The sequence below is a fragment of the Vanessa tameamea genome, chromosome 4, assembly GCF_037043105.1.
Source record: "Vanessa tameamea isolate UH-Manoa-2023 chromosome 4, ilVanTame1 primary haplotype, whole genome shotgun sequence".
In the NCBI taxonomy this organism is placed as follows: Eukaryota; Metazoa; Arthropoda; class Insecta; order Lepidoptera; family Nymphalidae; genus Vanessa; species Vanessa tameamea.
Window position 1 is genome coordinate 6,005,723 of NC_087312.1, and position 16,033 is coordinate 6,021,755.

The 16,033-nt window shown below is 30.0% G+C and overlaps 2 protein-coding genes across 8 annotated transcripts; one reads left to right on the forward strand and one right to left on the reverse strand.

Moving 5' to 3' along the window:
- Nucleotides 1-988: 988 nt before the first annotated feature.
- On the forward strand, nt 989-11,344 carry LOC113394324 (uncharacterized). 5 transcript variants are annotated; one of them, XR_010309980.1, is made up of 5 exons: nt 989-1,454; nt 1,537-1,652; nt 2,117-2,629; nt 4,718-4,993; nt 11,330-11,344. XR_010309980.1 is itself a non-coding variant. In XM_026631590.2 (5 exons), exons 1-4 carry the CDS (start codon nt 1,136-1,138, stop codon nt 4,620-4,622), a joined length of 1,188 nt encoding a protein of 395 aa, XP_026487375.1. In that variant the 5' UTR covers nt 992-1,135; the 3' UTR covers nt 4,623-4,644; nt 4,718-4,848. The 5 variants fall into 5 exon arrangements, 4 of the variants coding, with proteins under 4 accessions (XP_026487376.1, XP_026487375.1, XP_026487374.1 ...); XM_026631590.2 differs by lacking the exon at nt 11,330-11,344 and adding an exon at nt 4,383-4,644 and having other exon boundaries at nt 992-1,454; nt 4,718-4,848; XM_026631589.2 differs by lacking the exon at nt 11,330-11,344 and adding an exon at nt 4,383-4,640 and having other exon boundaries at nt 992-1,454; nt 4,718-4,729.
- LOC113394322 (glycerophosphocholine phosphodiesterase GPCPD1) lies at nt 7,097-15,833 on the reverse strand. 3 transcript variants are annotated; one of them, XM_064220736.1, is made up of 8 exons: nt 14,476-15,557; nt 13,601-13,826; nt 12,623-12,832; nt 12,410-12,532; nt 12,190-12,324; nt 9,350-9,496; nt 7,908-7,939; nt 7,097-7,421 (listed from the first exon to the last, which is right to left on the reverse strand). In XM_064220736.1, the coding sequence occupies exons 1-7, from the start codon at nt 15,540-15,542 to the stop codon at nt 7,910-7,912; spliced, it is 1,938 nt and encodes a 645-aa protein (XP_064076806.1). In that variant the 5' UTR covers nt 15,543-15,557; the 3' UTR covers nt 7,097-7,421; nt 7,908-7,909. The 3 variants fall into 3 exon arrangements, with proteins under 3 accessions (XP_064076806.1, XP_026487371.2, XP_026487370.2); XM_026631586.2 differs by lacking the exons at nt 7,097-7,421; nt 7,908-7,939 and adding exons at nt 8,482-9,074; nt 15,634-15,833 and having other exon boundaries at nt 14,476-15,520; XM_026631585.2 differs by lacking the exons at nt 7,097-7,421; nt 7,908-7,939 and adding an exon at nt 8,482-9,074.
- Between the last annotated feature and the right edge of the window lie 200 nt (nt 15,834-16,033).

The window sequence follows — 16,033 nt, forward strand, 5'->3', positions numbered from 1 at the left end:
GGTAACGTAACGTTTTGATTATCGATTCGATTATTGGCACTGATTGATTGAATATAACAATTATCGTTTTTTATGGTGGTATAGAAAGAAAAATAGTTCGAAAAAACATTTTTTTTTGTTTTGTTTTGTTGACGGTTTCTATGCATAGTGAATGCAATAAATAATTGTTTGCTACTATGTTCACTTTGATTTCAATTTTGTAGTTTTTATGACAAACAAAATCGTAAAAATAATAATACACTTGTTTGTCATACCAAGTTTCTATAAGAGTATATACATAAAAATATTAAAAGACATTACATCATAATGTCTGTTTTAAAAATAAAATTAACAACTTCTTTTTTGTTTTAAATCCGTGTCACATAAAGTTCGATATCGGAAGCGTAAGAATAATAAATGAAGCTTTTTTTACTTCAATAAATATTTATTGTAATAAATTCCGTGAATATTTATTTGATTATTGAATTATCTATGTGCGAAATAAAACATTAATTCCTTTTCAAGTATTTAGAATTATTAAACTTATATAATTTATTAATATTTCAGTGGATGTAAAATATTATATAATACGGCTATTCTCGATTTATTAGCATCACTAAGACACAAGTCAAGTGCCATAGAATGTAACTATTTTTAAAAAGCATGACTTTTACGCAATTTCCAACGCCAAGGCCTAGGATTACCCTTAGAACTTAGAAGTTAGAATGTAACTGTCAAAATTGAACACGGTCTTGCCATGTAATTACATGGCAAGACCGTGTTTGTTTTATTGTTTTTAATTAAAAGGAGATTTAATATTTAATAAGATCGTTATAATTATGACTATGCACTCAGCGTTTAGTATATTAAACAGTACATTTTTCATTGATATACCTAATAAAACCATTTTTTGAGACACATTTTTAATAGAATGATAAATGCAAATATATTCAGTCATTATTTTAGCAGCCAGCAGGTAGCCATTACTTCATTAGTGTCTAATGAATTTAACCGAATGGCAGACTCGTGACTGACATCTGTGACATGACGTGATAATAACTAAAAAGTACACAATCTGATAATTGATACTACGTTTTCTTACCTATTTTGTTGTGCTTATTTTTATTCACATATTTTTTAACAAAATTTAGTTATAATGAGTAATGCGGAAGAAAAGTCACTTGAAGCTATTGAAACAAATGGTAATTTAAACAAAGATGAAGATCGAAAAAATTGGGTTAAGTTTGATGATGAATCTCCACAACAAAGTGATTTAAAATTAAAATCAAAGGTGTCGGATGAATCAGCCGTTAGTACTATAAGACAAACAACGGCTTCGAATCCTGCTATACCTGCTGTACTTAAAACTGAAACAGTACATGTGAACTTAGATCGCAGCGAAAATAATATCGAACCTCTGTCGCAAAGTGCTGTGATGAAAAATGTTGAATATATCAATGCCCGCCATGGTTTTTGTAAGTCATATCAAACTATATATTATAGTAATCAAATATTGTATATTTTACCATGTACTATATAAGTGTCTTGTATGTGCAGCTAATGGCGACGTTATAGTGACCTTGTTGCCTACTAATACGAAATGGCCCTGGATTACCACAGCAAGATTTCGTCCAGAACTTGTCCCTGAGGAGCTGATGGCTCAGGGTTTAACTGTAAATATAAATATTTCTTTGCTGATTAATTTATATGGAATCAAATATAAATATTAGTTTAAACCTTCCTTTATTTTTCCTGCTAATAGAATTTGAATTATTGAATGAATATTACACAAAATTAAATATCTACGATATTAAATATTGTACTTATATTTCAATTAAATTTATTATCTGTTTTACCCAAAACATTGAAGTATGTTATGAATTATTGATATTATAGAAATATCTGATAACTTCAAAATTAATTTATTTTATATTTACCTACTTACATTTTAATCTTTGTAAAAAGTAAAATGTTGTACATAAATATTACAGCATATTATGAATTATTCCAGTTTCATGTTTACCATTATTGGTGCAACAATTTAATTTTGTACGATTTGCTCCTAAAATTTATAATAACATAGTTATTATGCACAATGTACCATCCAATCACAAAATAGCTTATTATCTTTTTACAGTTGACTGTTGAGGAATATGTTCATGCGATGGAACTGCTTGTGAATGATGCTCGTTTTACAATGTATAATATTTGCTATAAGAGAGTTCTAATTTGTTGGGTTACGATTGCATTTCTCGTGCTCCTAACTTTGCTATTTTCGGGCTTGACTGGTCTGACATTATTCTCACTCGGAGTCATGTGGCTTGTTCTAAATGCAATGGCCATTTTCCTTTGCATGTGGATAAAGTTAAAACTCTCAAAAGGATTGGAGCAATGTTTAGCAAGTGTTAATAAATTGTTGAATAAGCACAAACTTTTGCTAGCATTAGATGACAGAGGAAAAATATCATGTCATAAAGTAAACTTATGCTACATGTATTTTGATTCGGGGCCGTGCATAGCACATTTACAACAATTTATTGATAGCGAAGAAGGCAAAACTATAATGCAAGGTTGGGAACGAAGATTAGATGTGTCAACTAATGATATTGTCATACAAGGCAGTCAGTCAACAAGATTATCTCGGAAACAGGTAACTTATGATTTTAACTTTACAAACATTCTTTTATTTTACTTGTAGTTTAAAAATATTCTCATAATAATATCCATGCTAATTTTGTTGAAATTTTAATGTGTTTTTAAAAGAATTTTAAAAATGAATTATTGTATTTAATAGTAGTTTTGAAATAACTTGACCATGTATCAAGTTTAACAGATGTAAAAAGACATCACTATTTTCTGAATTGTTCATTGATAGAAGTCATTTAAATCTAAAACCAAAAAAACGCCCTTAAACCAAAAACCAGTTGTGGCACAGTGTTCACAGGCAATATTATAAATATTAATCTAAAAATACAATATTTAACATTTATTTTCATTATTAAAACTTGTGCATTTTTAATTTAAAGTATTGTTTCTGCTTTATCACTTTGTTTACATGCCATATCCCTAACATTACAGTGCTCACGCTTTTTAATTGCATTTACTTACATATATATTTGAAAATCATATATTTTATGTATTGTATAATTAAAAATACTAATATTTTTTTAACCATATAATAATTTGCTTTAAATATTAACTGCTTCATATTTAATAATGCTTCGACTTATTTTACTTTATTAAGGTCAAGTAATTTTTTTATTGATTATGTTCTGCACTATTTCATTTTACTCATTAAAAAATTGGAAGTTTTTTTTTAAAAAACTAGTAACATGTCTTAGTTTTAATTTTTTATTTTATCTATAGTACTAAAATATTCTCTACTGCAGATTAAGCTTATGGGATTGGTTGGATTATTATTGGAGTTTTCTGCCATATTTATTAAGTAGTAACAATAACTTCATAATTCAATATATGTATAATAAAAATTTTATAATCTGCATTTGGTTATTATTAATAAGAGTCAAATAAATTATAGTATATATTAAAGTAAATAAACAAGGGCACAATTGTTAATGCATACAACATGTATAATAAAGTTACATATGATTCTATCTCCTTAAGCCCCATTTATTATTTAAATATACATAAGCTTATTATAATGAAAAGGAAATTCCAACAATTATTCCCAAAGTAAAACTATAATAATTATGTTCAAAATACCATAAACTAATCTAACAAGGTTATTATTATTATTATTTTATTTATATCCTGTACAACTTAGCTTGATACTTTTTACAGATGTAAATTTTTCTGATCGACATAACTTTGCAATGATGAACATATATTTTCTTAATTTAATGATTTTGAAATATTTTAAAAAAATCATATAATACAAAAGTCCCTAAAGATTCAAGCGTTATCCGAAAATTGTAAGACTTTTAAATAATAGACGCTTGTACAATGTTACATCGGTCGGACGTTAGGGACACGAACAACAGGCAGTAACTGTTACAAATATCGATTACAAAAAATCATTATTAAAGATCATTGTTAAGTTATTGTTACGAACGGGGGTCCTTTTGGTTGGGTCTCTTTGGCTCGTGTGATTGGAGTCTCTTTAGCTGGTATCTCTTTTTAGAAAAATAAGGTAAAAAAAAAATTGAATTCTAATTTGAACTACGCATTCCATCTTTCCATCGACTGTTATATATGTTATATTTTCTCTTTCCATCACTAGCCCGTCTGTCAAAAAGATTAAGCTAACTTGAACAAGGTATAGCACTTATTTCATAATAAATCATACTCAATAATTTAATCTAATATTATTTATTAATGTTTGGTATATAATAGTAGTGGTGTTTGGTGTACGTAATGGGTAAGCAAGGCATATAAATGTGCAGGATATGGCAGAGCAAGTGTTCCTCCGGTATCTTCAGCGGTGGGGCAAAGATTTCTTACGACGACGACTCGATTGGACACTAGACGAGGATGGCGGGAATCCCGCTGCGCCAAGACACTTGGCTAATGCGTTGTGTCCTTGTCAGTATATTGAGGAGATATTGCGGAACAAAGAACCCAAAGATAATCGTGCCTGTTGTCCACCGTGCAACAACTGGCTCAGACGGCGCGGTCTCGATTGACCAAACCGCTTAAGTTCGGCAAGTCAATATTTTTAAATTTATCGTAATAAGATAAGCTCAAATAAATTATAATTTATAAAAAAATGTCTATGTAGGAGAGAGGTGCACTTCTATATTTACGATACGCTGGTCGTTGGGGATCGCACGCAGTTAAAAACAGATTGAATCTCAGCAGTGCTGTGCCCGGACGCCACGGCGAAAAATTCATCTGCCCTTGTCAGTTCATAGAAGAACACTTAAAAACGAAGCCACCTGGAGGATTAGCTAAGTTTTTCACTTTACCTACTCAAAGTATTCAGTTATACTGAACAACATTATAAAAATAGTAATATGTCCGTCCATTTTGAATTTATAGTAGTATAATAAAAATTGTATAATAAAAATTGTATAATATTTAATTAACTAGATATTTAAATTATTTTTAACAGTTTTTAGTAATGTTTAAATGTACTTATACATTTATGTAACATTATTGTCCATATTATTCTTTATTACATAGGTATACATTTTATTTATAAATATATTTACCTAATGCAGTTACTTAACTAAGATTTAACAGTTTTGTTTAGAAGATGATATTTAACCGTAATATGGGATCATTTAATTTACAAACATTCAGAACTCCACATATCTTTGTTTGTAAAAGTTAGAATAATTTTATTTATAAATTAACCAATTCATAAAATAATACATATCAAAATAGCAAGACTACATAATGTAATTGGTAGATTTTTTGTAAACAAAGTCATAAAACAAAAACTGTAATTGTGTACTAACTCATAAAAATATTTTAGTCTAACTTAAAATGTTATTATGTACTTTTTATTACTTACTATATTATACATATTACTTGTATTTTAAGTTGACTAAAAATTTTATATTAAGACTAAAAGTGATGTTACTGTACTTAATGGATATATAAGGCTCACATGTTTATATATTCGCTTAAAACTATACAGAAAAAGTAGGGCATTTTACCGTTGTTTTTTTTAAGGAAAAATATATTGAAACTATGTACCATGTTAGATATATATTGAAACACAAGGCAGGTGATTGTTTCAAAAATTGCTTGGCTTTTATTTACTATAATATAAATTAGTAGGTAATTATTTCATCCAAAGCCTACTTACTATCATACATTTAATTTTAAGTGAAAGGAATTTGAGCTATGAAAAAAGTAAATCAAATAAAGGAATTTATGGAATTTTCATAAAATTAACATCGTTTCTACCTATAAAGTTATAATCATTCTGGCAACAGACACACTTATTCTTCAGAAAATTGCTGAATACTTTAGTTCGACTTCAAAAGAAATAAGCCAAATATTAATTGTTACAAGCAATCAGCATAATAGCTCAAAAATTTAATATCATGTAATATAGAAATTGGTCTGCTCAAATCACTAAAGTTCATTGTGTGCCAAATTCTTATCATTGATAAAGAAGCATGATTAATCTTGTTTTCTTTTTCCTACTCTATTTTTTTAATATAGTTAAATTATTTTTATTTACTTGATGATAATGCACATTATAATATTGTTAGAGCACATGTATAACTGTTATCAATGAAATGTTCATTTAATATCAAAATTACTTTTTTTTTGTAAATATTTCATTATAAACTATATTATACTTATGGTATTATATACATAACAAGTATTAAATGGAAACAAAGTCTGCTGTGGAAATCCACTTTGTATGTTTAGAGTGATTTCATTATTGTGGATTTTATATTTAATTATAAAAAAGAAATTGTTATTTCACATATCATGTGGATTTATCGGTACCATATTCACAATAAGCCCTGAAACATAAAATCCAAAGTAATGGGTACAAAAATAAAACAACATACTAATTAATAATATTATTGTATAATCTCTACTTCATATATTTTGTAATTTTAACATGATATATATATAGTTAAAAGTAAAGCCGATTGTCATCCTATATTATATATTCTGTGCAATGTGTAGTCATTGTACCTAAAATTATTATTGCTCTTGGTTTTTCTTACAAGTACCTAAAAGAGACAAATAATAATAAACTAAGTAATTAAAATCAAACTAGTCGTCTTGAGCACAAAAACTGTATATACACATACAGGTAATTATTTAAATTCAGATATATTTATTTAAATTTTATGTTATCATTACATTCTTATTATTTACTATTATGTAATTCTGTTTAATTAAACATAAATTTATAGATAGGGTTGGAATTTGAAAATAGGTAGGGATTTAAATTTTAAGCCAAAGCTCAATATTGTTTAACATCTGTTGATATTTGAAAGAAATAAGTAGTAATAATTTTGCGCACAATCATTTTAGGGATGTATCACATTTTTATTAACTTATTTTTTTATGTTATACTTATTGCAATGGAATCGAAATTGTGATCTAAAATATGTGTATAGCAGGTTTTAAAAATTCAAGTAATTTTATAAAAGGTAGCTAGTTGTTGTGATTAAATATAACATTCCGTCCTTTACAAAATTTATTTATGCATATAATATTTAGTCATTAATAATATATTCTTTGTACACATTTTTGTTATTTAATAAATATATGAAATCTACTCAACTTGTTTTAATAAAATGTAATGTACTAATTCAAGAGAACTATTAAAGGAGCTCTTTAATCTAACAATTTATTGCAAGTCATAACGTCTATCAGCGAGGCTTATTTTGCAAAAAAATTGCAACCCAAAATTTTTGTTAAAAAATATCTGTACGACCTGGATACAATACATCATGTTTATATTACAAAGGATGTAATATAGCTTCAATGCTGTTTCGGATATCCTGAAAAAAATCAAAAAGTATTATAAACATAAATATTTTCAAATCCTTATTGTTTTTGCCAATTTGATATGTTTAAAAGAACAGAGACATGTCGCAGTGACTAGAAAAGGTAAAATCTAATCGAAGTTTACTGGTTCACACCCAGACAAGCACCACTCATTTTCATGTTTTTAATGTGTGTTTATTATTCATTAGCAGTTAAAGCAAACGTGAAGACACCACCTACCAAGGAGGAGCATGAGGTGATCTAAGCCCAGTCGTGAAACATTTACAGGCTGTTTACTTTTTAATGAAAAATCTATATGTAGAAAAATAAAATAAAGCAAAATTGTTGAGCATGCTATCTCCTTAATAATAATAATAATAAACATTTACAGTTCCCAAAACCCAATTATGAAGATTTTAATAGTTATGCATACATTATCGTTTGGTATACGGTATTGTGTAAGAAAGAAAGAAATCAAAATGTTTAAATATAACAAGTACCTTTACTCTGCTACAGTTGGAACAGCTATATCCTTTAGCACAGACATGTTCAGTCAAAATAAAAAAATATAGTTAAAGTGATCAAATATTTATTTATAGTTGTATATGTTCTATAATACACATGTAAAAAATATACGATTTATATAACATTAATTTATCTTTTATTGTATCACAGACTAAAATATTACAAAACAATTATGTTTAGTTTTTTTAATAAAAAACTATATTTTGTTCTAATAAGATGTAAAATGAATGTTCTATGCGCATAAACTTAAGATACTCCAATTTTTATATAATACATGAAATAGTAAATAACTAAAATTATTTAATACCTAATAAATTCGACTAATCTGGTTATACAAAATTATGAATTAAAAAAAATAGGCTGTTGTTATGAATTAAAAAAAATATATAACATTCGTTAAGAGAGAATATAACTGGTAGGGCACTCGTGTGTTGCCGTAGACCATTATAATATACCAATGTGATTGAAATAATGCTATGATTTTTTATTTTTACCAGAAAAATACTCATACCTCATACCAATTATTTATTTATACAAAAATACAATATGTATAATACATTGATTGATTTAATACTTCAAAATTTACCTACGTACATACACTTAAAAAATTGTTTTTTGTAGTTACAAAAATAATAAAATATAGTGAATGGCGTAGAAAATGTGATAATGTGGCAAGCCTCGCTAGGGAAATTAATAAATAATGCATTGTGCAAATCATCTAGTGTCTACATGGAAATAAATTTGTACACTCGTATCTACTCGTCCTTCCGCGATTTTTTCGGGGAACTTTTGGATTTATCGACATCGCAAGTCGCGAAGAGACCTCTAAACGAGTTCCGCTGCTCCTTAACCTGGGACTCCTTATCGATACTCCTGATGAGCTCGCGGTTGCGTTTCAGGTTTTTGTCGACTGGGTCGTCTCGTATGTCGATAGAGGAGGCGAGCGACTCGAGCGAGGTGACGGTGGAGCGCGCCGCCAGCTCGCGGCGCTGCGACAGGTCGAGGAAGCGGCGCGCGCCCGAGTCGCCCGCGCTCGCCGCCGACGCCGACGCCGAGCTGTCACTGCGCGGGGACGCCTCCAGCGCCGCCAGCCCGATGAGCTCCCGCTGCGACTCGCGCGCCTCCACCAGGAATATGCTCTCCTGTGCGGACGCGGCACGCGTTCAGTAGGCAGAGATACGATTGTGTCGAGGCATCGAGGTGTCATGTGCGTGACCTTGTACTGCTTATTACTGCACGTCTCGTTTGTGATATGTGCGACATGCGTGGCTAAATGTTCGATTCTCATCGAAATACTATATAAATAATATAGCCAAAAATAAAACAAAACGCTATTGTGAAGCAAAATGATAAAACAGAGCTAAATTCTACAACTAATTATGTATTTTTTGATATATTAAAATAAATACAAAATTACCTTGACTTCTTTAGTTGTATACTTGTCGAGCTTGTCATATATTACGGCATGCAAGCCCATCTCCTTGAGCTTTTTTATAGTATTCTTATCATTATTGTCATCTCCCCAGCAAAATATGACCAAGCCGACGTCTGTTGCTAGTTTCACCTGCAATAAAAAAAATAATTATGTGAAGTTGCTGTAAGTCAAATGTAGCTTCAGTTTTACTTGGTGGTAGGGCTTTGTGCAAGCCCGTCTGGGTAGGTATCACCCACACATCAGGTATTCTACCGCCAAATAACAGTACTCTGTATTGTTGCGTTCTGGTTAAAAGGGTGAGTGAGCCAGTGTAATCACAGGCACAAGGGACATAACATCTTAGTTCCTAAGGTTGGTGGCGCAAAGGTGATGTAAGGAATTGTTAATATTTCTTACAGCACCATTGTCTATGGGAGGTGGTGACCACTTACCATCAGATGGCCCATATGCTCGTCCGCCAACCAATGCCATAAAAAAAAGTCGTTTGTTGTTGCCTCGTAAGCTGATTTTGTATTTGGTAGCTATTAGGGAGCTTTTATATTAAGAGTATAATATATTAGTAAAAAGTAGAAAAATTGTCTATAGGTATATTGGACTCTGTAGTAATAATCAGTATATAGTGTAAAGAGTATCTAAACAAGACTAAGAACTAAATATTGATAATTATAAAAAAAAACTATAACAATATTCAATATATAACAATACAAAAATAACAAATGTTCGAAACATGGAAATTCTTATATTGTGTTTCTTAAATTTTCAATATTGCTTATAATGGTCGAATGGTCATGGTTGGCACGTATTTTTCTTAGGCATGGGCGACATCCGATTTTTGTGATATCGGTTGTGTAACGGATATTTGGATTCAATATCGGTGTTGACATCCTTTAATTATCCTGTCTTTGTTTAACTTTACATTGTACAGTTTGTGGGAACGAGATAAAACGAATGTGATATCGAACTCGGTTTAACATTCTCTTCTTCTCTTTCTCACATATGGGTTACCGTAAAGTTAAAGAAAGATAGGGCGAATATTTCATTAGTTTAATGTTATCGTACTTTGGATGCTTTGACGTATCAGAACGATATTCGTAGTTTTTTAGATGCGGTGATAACGGTTACCCATCAACATCAAATCGGTTACAACGGATATTCCGACGACATCCGATTTTAGATTCGTTTCGATATATCGAACACATGCCTAATTTTTCTCTTGAATGTTTGTTATCGTGTCAATAATATTGATGAGAATATATGATAGCCTTTACGTATAGTATAGCCTTTACGTATATAATGAATAACTTTATAAACACATTACATACAAGAAATAGGTTACTCTAACGACCGGAAATCCTCTTTCGTCTTTCCCATGTAATGATGTAGGTACGTTCTGTTGCCTGTTCTGAATACTAATATTATTTCTATTATCATTTTCTACAATAAACATATATAAATAAAATAAAATAAAATAAATAATTTATAAAATAGATAAAATATTTACTGTCAACACAAATATAACACCGACTACGAGGTCGAGTGTGAGAGTGTGACGTACACGTTTACGCTAAAAAAAAAAAAAAAAAGTTATCTTCGCGGTACCCTAATATTTGTAGTTTAGAAATCACATTCGATAAATTTTATGACTAACTGCACGTCACTATTGACAATAAAGAACAACAATTTGCTCCTTTGATGTAATTATTTATTAAATACGAAACTTCATGAGCGGGCAAACGTCAAAACGGCCATCATAGCGTGCCGCTACTATAAACACTGTTTATATTATCTTTATCCTATTCATTGCGAATTGCGATATCATAAACCATAATATGAGATAACTGAAATATATTTTATTTTTATTAACTTCGATAAAAAATATTACATGTTTACAAGTTTCGTAGGTCACTTTATTATCGGAACCCTTTAATAATGCAAAAATCTGACAAGAATTTTTGCATGTAGGTTGTATAATATTTATCATTTATTTATTAAAAAAAAATCAAACAATACAAAAGTATTTATGCTACGTTCCTCTTCAATTAATGAGTTAATTTACCCCTTACGCCCATATTCGTCGCAATATCAATAGTCTTTAAAAGCGATTTAATATTACATTGTAATAAATATTTATTTAGGAAAGTCAAAGTGACTTTTAACCGATGATAATGAAATTCAAACACACGCAAGCGTTTAAAATGTATCTCGTACTTAGGGCTAATGAGAAACGAGAGGAAACCTGCTGGTGTCGAATGAAAATCTACTACATGTATATTAACCCACATCGGATAAGCGTGTTGGAATAAGCTCCATAAGTTTTCTTAGAAGAGGCTTTAACCAGCAATGGCAGATTTGGAGGCGACATTTCACTAACTTCAAGAAGTTCATAAGGTAGCACTATGATATTAAATTAATTAATATTCAATGCCGAATAAAAAAGGTTACCGTCTAAAAAGATAATGATTGTGGTTTCCTGTTGAGTTTTACAAATTAATGTAATCAATTTTATTATATAATATATTCCTTACCTTCATGACGTAATATAATTATCGCACTATTAGTAACAAATTAGTGACACCTTTACCAGTTCAATGTTTGTTGTAATAAATTAGTCTAGAGTGGTGTAATGTTTTAATTTTAAATTGATACCGGTACACTCAGTAATTTGCTATAACGACATTTGTATACAAAAATACACATATACAGCGAACTTTTCAAAACGAATATAGAACTAAATTGATAAGAACTAATCGGCACTTACAATAATTACTCGCAATAATTAAAACAAACTAAAACAGATAAAGTTAGAAATAACTTAGGTGTACCTGGGTAGGATCTCGGAGTAAGTCCTCGGTGTGGACAACAATGCCCAAAATATCCGAACTAATAGCGTTTTGGACAGCCGCTGGTATTGTCAAGCATCTCGGATCACGGTATGGTTGATACTTTTCAGAAACTCCCTGAAAAAGTATCAATTATTTATAATAACTATATTTCAGAAAGAAATAAAAACTATAGTCACCGTTATTAATATAACACACATACCACGGTTAAAAACATGACAGGATACTTGTTTTGTTTGTTACGAACCATAGTGCATATATCGGGGTTGAAACAGGAAAGAACAATGCGACGCTCACCAGCATGTTTCAAAACGACTTCTAGAACCTGTTAAGAAAAATATACTAACATGAAATAAAAAAACATTAGAGAAAAATAATGCAATGCCTCAGTATGGTATTAAAGGTTAATGAATACCTTATCAACGTATGTATTCATGTCAAAAGGATTATTTAGTTCAAAGGTGCCATCACTCAACTCCATAGTCCATTTAAGTTCAATATTGAAACCAACATGTTCATCTAGTTTCTTGAGTGCATCTTCAAGTGTTGGAAAAGGTTGATGTTCCTCTAAGTCGTCGTCAAAAAACAATGTTTCATGGTTACGACCTTCAACTAAATGGTACACCTAGAAAGATAAAAAGGCGGTTAAGGATATGAACGTTTTACTTGTACTGAATGTGTATATAGCCTTATATTTTTTATTATGCCACATTATGATCTTGTTACGTTAGAAAAATAAATAGTTCTAATAAAAGACACGCAGTTTCACTATTAGTTCAAATTATAATTTTAGGCACATGTATAAATAACTGTTTGGAAACGAACAATAGTGTGAAAAGTGGAAGCATTGATTCTGCAACAATATAAGACACAGCACCAGTTAGACTTAGGCTACTCTTATTGGGTCCCTGGCCTTTGTCATATACGGAGGATATGGCCTGTGATTCGTAAAGTACATTTAAATGTAAAACTAAAAAATTAAGGGTAACATATTATTAAAATATATTCAACTTAAAGTGCCTCAACAAAAAAATATTGTAACTAAACTATGAAATAATTAAATTAAATAATATTTAATTTATTGACAAACAAATACAAAATAATTTATGGATTTCAAGAATAAACATGTAGATAATAACATGTTTGAATCATTTTTAAAGATTCAAAGATATAATTATTCCTGTTGTTTAAGTATAACTAGTGAAGCTTACATAGATTACTTACAATAAAAAAAAAATCATATTAACTTAGTGGAATTTATATTATAATATGACTGATATGTTAAAAAAAAAAAAGAAAAGACCTTGGTTACAAGCATTTGTATTATTGATGAAGAAACTTTATGCTGATTCAATGAAAAATGTAGACTTGAGGAATAGTTTTGTCGCGATACCTTAAGTTTCTGTAGATGCTCCAAGGTCAAGTCTTTGACTGGCAATTCTAGCATTTCTGTGAAGTCAACTTCTTTTTTTCTTTTCATTGAAATACACACATGAAAATCATGATAAATTACTGGTATCATGTCTTTACTGAGTTGCACATCAAATTCCAGCATGTCTGCCCCGCTGGCAGCTGCCTTTTTAAGGGAAGCTATTGTGTTTTCACGAATTGCATTTCCCCTGAAATATTTAAACATTTTGGAGAACAAAACAAGTAGGCCCTACCAGCAAACAAGAGATTATTTTAACCATTACTGCGCAACCCATATTTACATTTGGTACATTTGATAAATTAATCTGTGAGTTTCATTTATTATTATAATGGAACTACTATAATCTTGAAACAAGTCAAGTAATTTTTCCACCTGTCGTAAGTAATATCTAACTTTTTTCATGAACCTGATCTTTCAAAGATCTTGAATATCTCTCGCATTAGGCTTTGTTGCAAAGTATTATAATTTGATTAAAGGAGCGCAGGAAATTGAGGCTGTGGAACATTATAGAACAATTATCATAATTTAGCCCATTTCCTTCAGACTTATGATAGACTTTGCAGTTGTTTGTTACAATAAGGATTACAATTTATATAGAATAAAATTATTTGAACACTCTACAAACATAAAGCTTATTATAATTGATAGCTGTGTCTATTTAGTGTCTATTATAAGTCATATTGGCAAAATATTATTTTGTATTCAATAAGTATACGAATTTGTTAGAAAAACAAAATAAACAAGAAAGATTACCTTGTACTTATTGTAATTTCTAGTTAAAAAAAAAGGTTAATTCATAAATTTTAAGAATATTTAATATATATTGATTTACTTACTCTTTTGTTTTAAAACTTGCACCTAATCCCCTGTGGCCAACTTCTAGACCAGTCCAAGATGGATCCCAGTGCTTTGCATAAGTTGTTTCCATATTACAGAGGCTATCCTCCATAGGAGATACAATCAGATATTCAAACTGTATTGTACCAAGGGGTCGATGCTTAACATTACAGGTAACTGGTAACTCCATTGAGCCTTCTGAAGGCTTGAACATGTTAGGTAAAACATATGTATACCCTATATGACATGGAGGTTCTTCAACAGAAGCACGAGTGCTATAGGAATAGAAATCTATGAGGTAAGCAAGACTTTTAGGGTTAGGTGCTAAGACATTGACTATCATGATATCATTTGGCTTATATTCTCGACCAAATTGTTCTTGAGGCTGAAGATTACAAATAGTCGGGTCATTATCAAGGGTTGCTATTTCAACAAATACACCTACAGGAATTTCTACATCTGCTGTATCTGTACTAAGAGATGAATCCTCTATTTGAGGCTCAGCACCAAATGATAACTTAACAGGAGTTACCTTTATATTTATTAGTCTACCAACAAAACGACTTTTTAGTTTCAAAGGATTGTTATTAAATTTGAACTGGACTAAGCTTTGGGACGTCAGCCATCCCCTACAGATATTTTGTTTCCCACCATATTCACCAAAGGTGTCAGTAACTGGATGAAGCATATTTTCTTTGATAACTCTAGGTTGAATGTTAGCTTCCCATCGGCGGACTATTATATCTTTGGTTTCTTCATTAATAATACATATGGCATAGCGATAGAATACATCACAAGTATTAGGAATTATAATTGTTTTAGTCCATATATTTGTGTCTTCGACATGGTTAAGCAGCACAACTTTTTTATAATCCCATTCGCCAAGTTCAGCAATATTTCCTGCCATAACCACCTTCTCCTTAGATCCTATGTTGGATACAGATACAGTAAATGTCCATTCTTGAGATAATATTTCAGACTTTTCAGGCTTGATTTTTTCAGACATTGTTCGTATCAATTTAATTTTTTTCTTCTTACGATCTTCTAAAAAAAACCAACGTTGCATAATCAAGATTTTGAATGATATTGAAAGAAATATATTTTTTTGTGAAAATATAAAAATAACATTATATCAGGGTAAATAAATATTAACAGACATTGTTATGCGCTGTAAGCTCCCAAAGTCAACCAACACTGATTAAATTGTCACTTCGTATTGGAATTTAAACCAAAAACAGACGCTAATCACTAAACTACCAGCATTTTGCCTAAATCGTTATCAATACGTATTTATTATACAATCTCTTTTGTCTTTGTGTATTAAAAAAAATACGATGCTCTAATCACTTGAGACCTGTCAAATCAATTGTCATCAGTGATCAGTGTCGCCAATAAATAAAATATACAAAAATAAATGATACATATTATACTATACCGGCTATTCCAATTGAAGAAGGAATGAAGATAAAGAAATCCTTAATTTACATACTCTGCGATTTTTTAATAACTTTGCTATATTTATTATTTATTTAACACGCTATTCCACAACTTATATCC

Coding starts and splice junctions, on each gene's coding strand:
- LOC113394324 (XM_026631590.2), top strand. CDS start 1,136: ATGAGTAATGCGGAAGAAAAGTCACTTGAAGCTATTGAAACAAATGGT. Junction 1,455..1,536: donor CAATGCCCGCCATGGTTTTT/GTAAGTCATATC, acceptor TTGTATGTGCAG/CTAATGGCGACGTTATAGTG. Junction 1,653..2,116: donor TGATGGCTCAGGGTTTAACT/GTAAATATAAAT, acceptor ATCTTTTTACAG/TTGACTGTTGAGGAATATGT.
- LOC113394322 (XM_026631585.2), bottom strand. CDS start 15,542: ATGCAACGTTGGTTTTTTTTAGAAGATCGTAAGAAGAAAAAAATTAAA. Junction 13,827..14,475: donor GCAAGTTTTAAAACAAAAGA/GTAAGTAAATCA, acceptor TAAATATTTCAG/GGGAAATGCAATTCGTGAAA. Junction 12,325..12,409: donor CTGTCATGTTTTTAACCGTG/GTATGTGTGTTA, acceptor ATACTTTTTCAG/GGAGTTTCTGAAAAGTATCA.